The sequence below is a fragment of the Vombatus ursinus genome, unplaced genomic scaffold (assembly GCF_900497805.2).
Source record: "Vombatus ursinus unplaced genomic scaffold, bare-nosed wombat genome assembly UNPS02014838.1, whole genome shotgun sequence".
Taxonomy (NCBI): Eukaryota; Metazoa; Chordata; class Mammalia; order Diprotodontia; family Vombatidae; genus Vombatus; species Vombatus ursinus.
Window position 1 is genome coordinate 1,258,384 of NW_020954616.1, and position 13,625 is coordinate 1,272,008.

Genomic DNA, 13,625 nt, shown 5'->3' on the forward strand with positions numbered 1-13,625 from the left:
AGAGAGAGAGAGAGAGAGAGAGAGAGAGAGAGAGAGAGAGAGAGAGAAAGAGACAGATACTTACGCTTTTATTTTCTTCTTTTCTTTCTTCCTTCTTCCCCTTTGATTTTTGTCTCCACTTTTGGTTATACCTCCCATTAGAGTTCCTACAAAAGACCCTTCAGGGGAATCTCTTATCATCAGCCCTGAGGAGTTTGAACGGATCAAGTTTGCTTCCCGAGTCCTTACCAAGGAAGAGCGAGATGCCATTGAAGAGGCTCACAAAAAGGAAAAGACTGATGTCTTGGTAGTTAACCTTGCCAACCTTGGCCTCTCTGGATACACTGGTGGCTTGGGGATATGTTGGAGGAGAGGTTGACTTCTCACCAGATAAAGGGGAACTCAGACTAAAAGACCCCAAAGAAAGGAAGGGGTGGAAAGTTAGACTGAACTCTAAGGAACATTCATTTTTAAAAAAATATGGCAGAAGAGCTCAGCTAGAATGATGACCAAAGAAACTACGAGTAGTAAGGGCAGTGGTGAGGATGGAGCTAAGAGATGAAACTTTTTGCTTCTTAGTGGTCAGGTGGAGTGAGGAGTAGAAATCCCATTGGGGCAAATTGGAGAGATCAGCCCCAGGACAAAATATTTAGGCAACAGTCCCAACCTCAGTGGGACTTCAAGGTCCCTTTCACCTTTATATCTATGATAATAAAAAAAGAATCAGACACCTCTCCACACACCCTGCTGAGATGGACTGATCTCTCCCAGAATGCAGTGACCCTTCGAAAGCAGATGATGAAACAGAAGGAGATGGTACGACAGAAGAATAGGAAGCTCAATGACCTAGAGGAGGAGGCCAAGGAAAGGGCACAGAATCTCCTGGAGAAAGCCAACACAATGAGGATGGAGCAAGAGGTTGAGGTCAAAGACATGAGCCAGGTAAGGAGCCAAGGGAGGCCACTGGTTGTCTCTTGTTCCTGTCAGTCTTTTTATCCTCACTCTGGGCAGTGTTGGTCCCATGCTGGAGGTACACAACAAGGTCAAAGAAAGCAGTCAAGGGTACTGGAGACTTGTGAAGAGGTGGTGGACGGAAGATGGAAAGTGAGGCCCAAGCTGTTCTCATGGTAAGTGTGTCTGCCGTGGAGCTCTCATAACTCAGTGAGCATGAGATCTGGTCCTGCCTTTTCTGTTTTGACTGTAGCTGGTGGCCCAGGCAGTGAGGTTCCAATGGTGAGAAAGGGGAAAGTTGGCACTGCTGTCTTGGTGCTAGAAGTGCTCCAGCTGTTTACAGCTTGTTTCTTGTTGGTTCATTTAATATCCAAATGCAAGGAGTTTATCATTCCCCCAGTAGTTCTAATTCCTGCTCCTCCGTCTTTGACACTCTCAGTTCTTCCTCCTGTCCTCTCTTCCAGGGCCTCTCACCCTCTTTGTTCCCTCTTTCCATAATTATCTTTAGGGATCTCCCTCCTTGGCTGTCAAATCAAGCTCTCCTGATCTGAAAAAGAGCAGGGTTTGCCTAAATGTGCTCATTTTTACCAGATGCCGCAATGGACACTTTGCTGGGTCTAGTGGCCTACATTCTGTGCTCCACAATTCAATCACAACTATCCACATTCAATCAATCAACCAACAAGAATCGATTAAGCACCTAATGCCTGCCAGGCACTGAGCATACACAGGCAAAAGTGGGAACAGTCCTTGCCCTCAATAAGTTTCCATCCTATCAGGGAGGTCAACCTGTACATAATTAAGAACGTACAAAATAAATGTAAGGTGCATTTTTGGGGAGAGGCAGTAGTTGTAAGCTGGGGGTGGGGATTTGGGAAGGCTTCACGAATAAGGTTTCACATGAGCAGAGTTTTAAAGGAAAAGGGATTGTAAGAGATTTGGAGGTGAAGTGGAAGAGCATGCCAGTCACAGGGAACAAACAGCTGGTGCAAAAGTGAAGAGGGAGGAGATGTGTGTGAGGAGCAGCAAGAAGGCAGAGTGTGGGAAGGGGAGTAGTGTACAGCAGTGGTATCAAACTCAAGTAGGAACAGGCCACCAAACTTTACCTACGGATCCCTGCAGGCCACAGATTGGCTTAAAGAACACATATTAACATTCTCTATGTTCTGTTGTGTTTTTATTTTGATAAATATTTTGTTAAATATTAACATTCATACTAACTAACAACATCAAGTATATCTTAAAATATTATTTTGTTAAATAGATTTCTCAATCAGATTTTTATCTGGTTTGGACAGCTTGTGGGAGTGTTGCTAGACCCTGGCCCAGTGTTTGACACCTCTGGTATATAGTATAGTAAGATTAGAAGGATTGGTTAGGGCTAGGTTGTAAATGGCTTTAAAAGCTAAACAGAGGAGCTTATATTTGATCCAAGAGGGCAGTAGGGAGCCATTAGAGTATTGGGTGACACAGTCAGACTTACACTTTAAGAAAATCACTTTGGCAGCTCAGGAAGCCAATTAAGAGGCTGTTGCAGTAGTTCAGGTAAGTGGGGATGAGGGGTGATGGCCAGGTGAGTAGAAAGAAGAAGACAGAGGTAAGATGTATTGTGGAGGTAAAGAAGACAAAATTTGGTAACTGATTGAATGTGTGGCCTAAGAAGAGGGTGTATACATATTTAATTAGGGTGTGCATTCAGGAAATTTTTTTAAAGGTAAATATTTATCAAGTGTTTGATTTTTATCACACTAAATAAACTAAATTTAACTTTTTAACAAATTAAAAACTCTATTTAAAAATGCCAACTTGAAAAAATGAGACACCAACTACTAAATTTCTTTTGAAATAAGAGTATGTTTGAGACATCAGGCACACCACATATACACACATATGAGTAAGGAGAATAACAATGCTGGCTCTTAGATTAGAGGATATGAGTTCAAATTCTATTTCTGCTGATTACTGTATGTCTTTGGGCAAGTCACTTAACCTCAATAGGCCTCAGTTTCCTTACCTGTAAAATGAAGGATTTAGACTAGATGGCCTTTAAAGATCTCTTCCAGCTCTAGATATATGGTCCTATTATTATATTTACTTTTCTGGGCTTCTAATTGATTAGAGTTAGGGATTTCCACTGGTCTTTGGAGAGGAATCAACATTTGACTCCCATTTCCTCTCATCCTTCCCTAAATACTTCTTTATTGTTCACACACACACACACACACACACACAGTCACTACTTTCATCCCTAAACCTAGTGTTATAACCTCTTATTCATTCCTCAGATAATCCGAAATGCCAGGTGTCATGCCATCCGTGATGCTCAGATCCTGGAGAAGCAATTAATCCAGAAGGAGATGGACACAGAGGAGAAGCGACTGGACCAGATGATGGAATTAGAAAGGCAGAAGTCCATTGAGAGGCAGGAAGATCTAGTCAGAAGGCGGAAGGAGGAAAGAATACGGTAAGCTGTCTGAGTTGGCATCTCCCTGTACAGGCCACTCACAATCCCCTTTAAGTCTACGTTGAATATCAATGAAAAAAGAGATAAGAAACATCTTATCTTCATCATTAGCAGATATTGTTATTATAAAACCTTCACTCAGTGTTATAAAGAAATGGAGGGAAGGGAGATGACACTCATACCTGGACTCTGGAGTTTTCCCTTGGTAGAGCTGACTCTTCATCATAGTTGATTCTACTCCTTCCCTGGCACCCTGAGGTAGCTGGATTTTCCCAGTTTTCCTGGCCTGGTGAAGGACAGGGCCTCAAACCCAGGAACCTTCTGATTCCAAGATCAATGTTATTTCCACTCAACCAGGCTGCCAGATGGGGTGACCTTGTGTGTTTGCCTATGAGAAGCAAAGGGGCAAAGTGGGACAGAAGAGTCAAGGGCAGTGAGGTCACCTGAGACAGAATGGAAGAGCTCTGTGAACCAGATAGTGGATATTAGTCCTCCTCCTGAATTCACTTTTACTGTTTGGAGAAGGGAGTTTTTCAGACTATTTTCTGACCGTCTTGTGGGAGGGGCTAAAGGTGGAGGATAAAGAAGAGAGCTGGAGACCAATGGTTTCTAAGATGCTATGTTGTTAAAAGTGGGGGTTGGACTAGATGGTTTCTGTGATTTGTAGAGGAAGACGGCATATTATCCAGCAGATTGAAAAGAATCAGGAGGAACGGTCACTGCAGGCGGAGGTCCGGGAGCAGGAGATCCAGCAGATGTTACAGTATATGGAGCAGCTCCAGGAGGAAGACATAAAGGTAACAGAGAGTGAGAAAGAATACTGTGTCTTACTAGGCAACTCAGGCTTTAACCTTTTCTTCCCCTTCCCCCTACCCTCCCCCAATTCTGAAAGTTTTGCTGCTCTGGGACTGGGGGGTATAGACAAACAGACTTTTTAAAAATTGACTTTTAAATTTTAATTTAATTTTGGACCGCATTAGTCATTTCCCAATAAACAACACCCCTCCCTCATCCCTGCCATTGTTTTCTCATAAAAAAAAATATTTAATCAAAATTGGCTGACAGATTGATTATGACTGACAACACATGTAACTTTCTACTCTTAAGGTTTGATATTTCTTAACAGAAAGGAAGTGTATTTTACCTCTGTTATAGGCAAAATATTCATCAGACACATGCCCATTTAACATCATCATCATTGTTTACTATGATACTAAACAGTTATTTTTACATGGTGCTGTGCTGGGGGCTGAACTGAATGACATCAGTCCCTGCCTTCTGGAGGCTTATAGTCAGAGGCAGACCTATATCAACCCAGATAGGCAGGTCATGCTGAATAGTTTGTATTTGTAGCCAGTAAATGATAACAATGCTTTAATCATTGGTATCAGACTCAAACAGAAACCAGGATGGGGGTGGGCACAATGCCATACAGAAATTGACTTAGAAAATCATATGTTAACATTATCTATGTTCTATAGTATTTTGTTAAATGTTTCCCAGTTTACATTTTAATCTGGTTCAGGCTGCCCTTGGGAATGATTTGAGGTTGTTTGAGACCTGTCCTGTAAATCATCTCTTAGTTGTCTGCAGTTGGATTATCCTTTTGGTAGATTGAGCCGGGCAGTGCTCTCGTTTGGGAACTTGCTTGCCCCTGTCACCTCCCAAGCTGTTTGGTGGCCTCTCTATCCTTAGTTGTTATGTACTTGGGCAGGGAAAACTCATTTTACCAGTAGCCAATATGAAACAATTAGGAATGTGTATACATTGCAAAGAAATGATTAAATGCATGCCACAGCTAAATAGACAGGTTTTTAAGAATCTCTGCTCTTTGGATAATCTCTTCTAGTGCCTTGTTCTATTTGCATAGATAATTCAATTGGCTGTGCTCTCAGGAAGGGTAAGTGAATTCTCGGGTGCTAAGTGAAGAGGGAATGGGAAGAGTCCCATGGCCAGGCATTCCACAGTCAGATTGGTTCACATTCAAATAAGGCTTTAAGGTTTAAAAAGCATTTTGGCGAAAAGCCTTTGAGGGAGGTAGTGCAAGTTTTATTTCCATTTTACATGGTGAGGAAACAAATGACAGTCTGTGGCTTGCTTATGGTCACAAAGCTGGTGTGTGATGGGATTCAAAGTAGGTCTTCTGACTCTTCTATGGAGTTCTCTTTCTAATACCCTATGTCATCCTTTTCAGGCCTTATGAAGGAGGTGGGATTCCAGGAGCTATTTCAATGACAAAGACACAGTCTGGGGAAGAGAGTCATTATAGGCACATGGCTTTGCTTAACAGAAAGATTATACCCAGGAAGCATGGAGCAAGCTTGGCTTGAGTGGTTTGGTGTTTAGCGGCAGACCATGCTACTCCTACATTTGGGCAGCCATGGAAGAGACAGAGACAGAAAAAATTAGGCAAGACCTTGGAGGGGTGACCTCAGATTTCCAGTCTAAGCTTCAACTTTTCAGGCTCAGGAACCTGATTTCCTCAGTCCATCCAGAGGCAATCAAACTCCTGAACTGATTTGTACCAACCAAACTCACAAGAGACTGACTAGGAATCTGATTAGTCTGAACCAGAAAGCTGACTGTTGTTTGTCTTTAGTTTTCAAAGAGGGCCAGTGACATCACAGGGTAATATCCTGACTTGCCCATGAATTGGATTTAAATGAGGCAGAGTTGCACAAAGTAGTCAGCCTCACTCTCTCTTCCAGAGTCATTGAAGTCCAGTGGCTGGATGAAAGTCAGGATGACTGGTGATAGTCTGGGAAGCAGTGGATGGCCTTGGCATCTTCGATATCTGACTAAGCTCTAAGCACTCCTCAGTGCCTGCTTCAGCCACCTTCATGGCCATTAGAACAAATTGTTCTTATGTGCCTGTTTCTCAGAGGGGAAGTCTTCACATGCTTGGAGTAGACATCCCCCTAATTCACTGACAGTTTTGTGGCCCATTGGTTACCTTCAACCTGGCTTAGCCCATCTGCAGAGATGGTTTACTAGGGTATGGCCATTGCACATGCTTCAGCTTCTTGGAGCCACAGGTGAGAGTTGAGTGACAGACGGACACCAAAGGTAGATGAGCAGCCCTGAAAAGGGCTTAGCAAGCCCTCACTCCAGAGGTGCTAGTCCTTCTTGAAACCCAACCAGAAAGCTAATTTATTAATGTCTGATGAAAAATACAATTGAAAATACTTACCAGGTTTTTATATTAGCTGATCAATGCATTACCTTCCAATAAGGAAATCTTCTTGAAAAGCTAAATGGATCTAGAACAAGGAGCTCTAGGTGACTATAAAAGATATTGTCCTAAGGCTCTAATAGTTGGTGCTGTCTTCTTTGCTGTGAGGATAGAACTACTAAATGGACTGGAACACCCTAACTATTTTGCCTCCAAGATGGTGGACATGGATATTCCCCTCTTTAATTACTATCTCCTTAACCTTGCACATTTCCCTCTGCCTCACACCTATGAAACCTCTTTCTCTCCATCATGGGCTCTGATTCCTTCCTCTTCTTCAAATCTCTCATCTTTACTGTGGCCTCACTTTTCTACCCTTCTCAGTCTTGAGCTTACTATCAGCCATTTCATTGATGTTTGGTCCACATTGTTAGACTTGTTCTGCATGGATTGAGGCTAAAACTAGGAAGATGCAGAGAGGCAGATTTTAATGTTATAAGGAAAAAGATCCTAACGTTTAAGGCTGTCAGAAAGAGTCCTTCCTCTCAGATTGTTTTTCTCTCTCACCATTCTCTTAGTCACTCAGGAAAGAAATTTCAGGGTTATCTTTAACTCTTTCCTCTCCCTCATACCCTAAATCTAGTCAGTTGCCCAGTTCTGTGACTTATCCCTCAGCATTATCTCTCTTAAGTGCCCCCTTCTCTCCAGTTATACCACTGCCATTATAGTTCAGGTCCTAACTCTGGACCCCTGGATTATTTCAATACCCTCAATAATGGACTACCTGCTTCCAGTCATTCTCTCCCATCCATCCTTTATACAGTTGTCAAAATAATTTTTCTAAGGTAAAGGTTTTCATATATACCGCTCTGCTTAAAAATCTTTTAGTGGCTCCTAATTTCCCATAAAGTTCAAACTCCTTAACTTAGCTTTTAAGACCTACCACAGTCTGGCCACACAGGCAAACTGGACATACTGGCTGCTGGCTATCTGCTTGACTTGTCTTACCTGCTTTCACTTCCATGTATTTTTATATAAGACCCATGATTAGAGAATTTCAAAGTTGGAAGGGATCTCAATGACCCTATAGTCCAACTTACATCTGAAGAAGAATTCCCACTACAACATACCTAACAAATTATCATCCATCTTTTGCTTAAAGACCTCCACTGAGAAGCAACCCGCTAGCTCCCCGGATACTGCTATTCTCTTAAAAAAATCAAGACAATAGTAATAAAAATAATAACAGAGAGGAAGAGAATAGACATTTATACAGTACCTACTATGTGCCAGGCACTCTGCTAAGCACTTTAAAAAAAAACCAACCAAATATCATTTCATACGATCCTCAGAACCACTCTGCAAGGTAGGTGCTATTACTATTCCCATTTTACCATTGAGGAAATTGAGACAAACAGCCCAGGGTCACATAGCTAGTAAGTATCTTATACTATACTTCTTTCATTCTCCATCCTGACAAATGAATCAGTAATCATAGCCATCGGTTCTTTTAGACTCTGACGATATAATTCATCAAGGCTAGGTTATTATCTCCTTCCTTGGATATCAATTCCCTATTAGACATTTTTGTTCTGACATTTCCAATCTTAAGGTTTATGAGATCATCAATCATCGATCTGGACCTCAGAAACCATCTAACTTATTGGCCACACTTTACCTATGATGAAGTTGAGACCTTGCCCAAAATCACACAGGTAGTAAATATCAGATGCAGGATTTTCAGGGTTCAGCAAATTATTGTTACCCACCTCAGTCCTCTCCTGTCACTCTCTAATCTTCAGTCATTATCTGCGGAACTTGTAATCTCCTGCCTAGAAACGTGCCCAAGCCTTTCTCATCCTTGAAGATCTCTTATCCTACAACTTCATCAAACTATCATCCATTATATCTCTTTACTGTCATAGCCAAACTCTTAGAAAAAGCTCTCTATACTCATTGCCTCCACTTCTTCTCTTCTCACTCCTCAGCCTCTTGTAATCTGTCTTCCATCCTCATCACTGAATTGAAACCACTGTCCAAAGTTACCAGTGATCTGCTTTGCCAAAGCTGATGGCCTTTTCTCAGTTGTTCTTTTTTTGACCCTTTTGCAGCCTTGGATATTAGTGACCACTCTCTTTTCTCTTCTCCTCTTTTTTTATGATGCTGTGCTCTCTTTGTTTACCACCTTCCTTGTTTCCTTTAATGGATCATCATCATCCCTCTCCCCTAACTGTGGCTGTATCCCAGGGTTCTATGCTAAGTCCCCTTGCCTTCTGTCTCTATCCTATTTCACTTCACCTCTATCTCTTACAATTCCGTTTCCTTCAAAACTCTGCTCATGTGAAACCTTATGCATGAAGCCTTCCCAGATCTCTACCCCCTACAACTAGTGCCTTCTTCCCCAAAATATACCTAATATTTATATTGTACATTCTTAATTATGTACATGTTGGCCTTGCTGATAGAATGGAAACTCCTTGAGGGCAGGAACTGTCCCACTTTTGCCTTTGTATGTTCAGTGCCTGGCATGTATTAGATGCTTAATAGGTTTTTGTTGATAGATCAATTGAATGTGGAGCACAGGATGTGGACCACTAGACCCAGCATCAGGTTAAATTAACCAGATGATCCTTAAATCTTCTCTCTAGCCCAGCATCACCAACTGCCAGTTGGATATTTCCCACCAGGTTTTCCATGGGCATCTCAACCTCAATATGGCCAAAACAGATTTCACTATCTTTCCCCCAATGCTGACACCTTTTCTGAGCTTCCTTGTTTCTGTTGAGGGCATCATTATTCTTCTAGTCATGTAGGTCCTCAGTCATGGAGTTATCTTTATTTCCCCATTTTTGTCATGTCACATATGCAGTCAGTTGCCAAATCTTGTTGATTTTACCTTCCCAACAAAATCTAATTTTGTTTTGTTCTCTGCATATCCTCACAAGTCTCTTCAGAAAGTTCTTGTTTTTTAACTTTGTGACTTCAGAATTTCATTCTTGAGAGTTTCTTGGACTGGCTTCTCCTGTAGAATTTTAGTCCATGGGATCCCACCTGACTTTGTTCTCTTTGAAATTGGTTTTCCCCAAATCTAGAGTTCATAATAGACTATCCCAACTCTCTTTTGTTCTTCTATCATAAAGTCTATGAGGGAGGGATCACTTCCCCTAAAGGTTCATATCATTTCCATCTCAGCAACTGGTTCTTCCTGTTAGTGAGAACTAGATCCAGAATAAAATTTCCCCTCCTTGCTTCCTCTATCTTCTGAAGAATGAAAATATCATTAAGATAAGTCAAGAAGGTATTATCTGCTCTGATTTTAGCAGAGAGACCTTCAGCATGTTTGTATGATTCAAGTGCCCCATTACTATATCATGCTCTGTGCTAGATTTGTGATCTGTTTCCCAAATTTATCTATTTTTTCTTTTGGTGTAAGTGGTCTATAATAAATTCTGCAGTAAAATCTCGCACATTTCTTTCTTGTGCCCCCATCCCTTAGCATAGTGCCTGGGGCATTGGGAACACTTAATAAATGTTTTTCATTCTTTTTTTATTCATGTAATCTATTGATCTTAACCCAAATGAAGATCATGTTTTACCATGCTTCTCTCCTCTAGTTCCTGGTTTATTGGTATACTTTCTTGATATACAGTACTATCGTCTTCCTTTTATTTGTCTCTTCCTTTAAAAAAAATAAGATATACCTATCTACAGTCATTCCAGTCATGGGACATTCCCCAGTATCAGTGATAACTTTGAGCTCAAATTTGCTTTACAACCTCTAAGTTCATCTTGTTTGTTGCTCAAACTCACCTGTAATTAGGGCAGGGAGGGGTGTATGGGGTGTTCAAGGAGGACTAGAACCTCTGGTGTGAGGGCTTACTGAGCCCTTTCAGGGCTGTTCATCCACCTTTGGTGTCCACCTTCACCCAACTCTCACCTGTGGCTCCAACAAGCTGTAGTATGTGCAGTGGCCACACCCCAATAAACTGTCTCGGCAGACGGGCTAAACCAGGTTGAGGGTAACTGACAGGTCTCAATCCCGTTGGTGAGTTAGGGGAACATCTACCCCAAGTATGTGAGGACCTCCTCCTTACAGAATGGGCAGATGAGAACAATTTGTTCTAATGGTCATGAAGGCAGCTGAAGCAGGTGCTATGGGGCACTTAGAGCTTGGTCAGACATCGAAGACACCAAGGTTATCACCAGTCATTCTGACTTTTGTCTTGCCACTGGATTTCAATATCTCAAGAAGAGAGTAAGACTGACAACTTCGTGCAACTCTGCCTCACTTAAATCTAATTCACGTACAAGTCAAGACATCACCCCATGAGGTCGTTGGTCTTCCTTGAAAACAAAGGACAAACAACAGCATTTGGGGCAGGGGCACCGGGCAGTTGCCCAAGGTGGGGGAATTTGCCCCAGGGTTGGAGATTTATTTATTTATAAAATTAAATTTTAGTTTATTTTCAGATTCACATCCTCTCCCTCCCACATCCCTTTGCCCCAAATTGAGGAAGCAAGAAAAATAAAATCCTTATTATAGACATGTGTAGTCAAGCAAAATAAATTCATGCATTGGCTGTATCCAAAAAATATGTCTCAATCTGTACTTAGAGTCCATCACCTCTCTATTAGGAAGTAGGTAGCATGTTTCTTCTTGAGTTGTCTAGAATTGTGATCAGAGTTCCTGAGTCTTTCAGAGTTGTTTGTCCATTACAATATTGATGTTATTGTATATATTGTTCTCCTGGTTCTACTCACTTAACTCTGTATCAGTTCATTCAAGTTTTCCCAGGTTTTTCTGAAGTTATCCAACTTCATTATTTCTTACAACACAATAGTATTCTGTCACATGCATATATTCTAACTTGTTCAGCCATTCCCCAATTGATGGTGACTCCCTTCGTTTCCAGTTATTTGTAGGGCTGGAGATTTAAAGGACTCTGATAGGAAGAAGGCAGTTAAGGGCTTCTGATCCCATTGAGAGGCTGATCCTAGATCGTAGTGAGGCAGAGGCCACCTTTGTTGCTTAGCTGCTTGTCCTGAGCCATAAGTCCAAGGAGCATGGTATGGTGTCCCTATACTTCTGTGTACCCTTATCCTGGAGGGATACCAAATGCTGTACATATATAGTCAAGAAAAGCAGGTTGGATCAGTGGAATAGATTAGGTATAAATTACATTATAATAAATAACCATAGTAATCTAGCATATGATAAACCCAAAGATCCAAATTTTTGAAACAAAAACTCGTTATTTGACAAAAATTGCTGGGAAAACTGGAAAACATTATGGCAGAAACTAGGTATAGACCAATATCTCACACTGTATGTCAAGATAAGGTCAAAATGGGTACATTATTTACACATAAAGGGTGATACCATAAGCAAATTAAGAAAGCATGATATAGTTTATCCGAGAGATTTATGGATAAGGGAAGAATTTAGCACCAAAGAAGGTATAGAGAGTCTTACAAAGTGCAAAATAGGTAATTTTGATTATATAAAATCAAAAAGTTTTTGCACAAACAAAACCAGTGCAACCAAAATTATAAGGAAAACAGAAAACTAGGGGGAAATTTGCAACAAGTATATTTGACAAAGGTATCATTTCTCAAATATATAGAGAACTGAGTCAAATTTATAAAAATACAAGTCATTCCCCAAATGATAAATAGTCAAAGGATATGAACAGTTTTCAGACAAAGAAATAAAAAATATCCATAGTCATATGAAAAAATGCTCTAAATCACTATCGATCAGAGAAATGCAAATTGAAACAACTCTGAGGCACCACCTCATACTTATCAGGGTGGCTAATATGACAAAAAAGGAAAATGTTGGATGTTGTAGGGGATGTGGGAAAACTGGGACACTAATGCGCTGTTGGTGGAGTTGTGAACTGATCCGGCCATTCTAGAGAGCAATTTGGAACTATAGCCAAAGGGCTAAAACTGTGCATACCCTTTGATCCGGCAATACCACTGCTAGGTCTATATCCCAAAGACATCCAAAAATAGGGAAAAGGACCTATTTGTACAAAAATATTTATAGCAGCTCTTTTTGTGGTGGCTAAGAATTGGAAATCAAAGGGATGCCCATGAATTGGGGAATGGCTAAACAAGCTGTGATATATAATTGTAATGAAATATTATTGTGCTATAAGAAATGACAAGCAGGATGATTTTCAGAAAAACCAGGAAAGATGTACATGAACTGATGCATAGTGAAGTGAACAGAAACAGGAGAACATTGTACACAGTAACAGCAATATTGTTTGAAGAACTTGAATGACTTAGCTCTTCTCAGAAATACAATGATCCAAGGCAATCCCAGAAGACTAATGATGAAGTACACTATCCACCTCCAGAGAAAGAACTGATATTGATTGAATACAGACTGAAGCATGCTATTTTTCACTTTCTTTCATTTTTTTCCCTTTTGAGTCTTCTTGTACAAAATTACTACTATCTAAATGTTTTACATAATTGCACGTGTATAACCTACATCTGATTGTTTACCATCTCAAGGGAGGGGGAGGGAATGGGGGAAGGATAGAATTTGGAACTCAAAACTTTAAGTGAAAATGTCAAAAAATTGTGAAAAAAAGAAATAATGTAAGAGATGGATTCAGAGAAACCTGGGAGGACTTGTATGAAATGATGTAGAGTGAAGTGAGCAGAAGCAGGAGAGCAATTTATACACCAACTCAACATTGCAGAGTGCAACTTTGAAAGGCTTAAGAACTCTAATCAATGCAATGATTCATCAGAGTTTCAGAAGTCTGATTCTGAACCAGGCTTCCCACCTCGTTATAGAAAAGTGATGGATTGTAGGAACAGAACGAGATATGTTTTCAGACATGACCAACACAACTCAAATTTGTTTTGGGAAGAGAGATAAGAACCACAATAATTTTATGGCATTTTGATGTAGAAACAATGTAGAAATCCCCCAACCACTTGGTGCTCTAATAGTGGAAAATGTGGAGAAATAAAATATAACAAACTAAGTGAGAGAGAGAGAGAGAGAGAGAGAGAGAGAGAGAGAGAGAGAGAGAG

General features: G+C 40.7%; 1 protein-coding gene across 1 annotated transcript in view; it reads left to right on the forward strand.

Moving 5' to 3' along the window:
- CFAP45 (cilia and flagella associated protein 45) overlaps positions 1-13,625 on the forward strand; it is a 49,635-nt gene that overhangs the window by 18,870 nt on the left and 17,140 nt on the right. The window contains exons 4-7 of the mRNA XM_027840105.1: positions 142-286; positions 751-921; positions 3,216-3,394; positions 4,062-4,191. Of these exons, the coding sequence (XP_027695906.1) occupies positions 142-286; positions 751-921; positions 3,216-3,394; positions 4,062-4,191 (625 nt within the window). The remainder of the gene's footprint in view (positions 1-141; positions 287-750; positions 922-3,215; positions 3,395-4,061; positions 4,192-13,625) is intronic.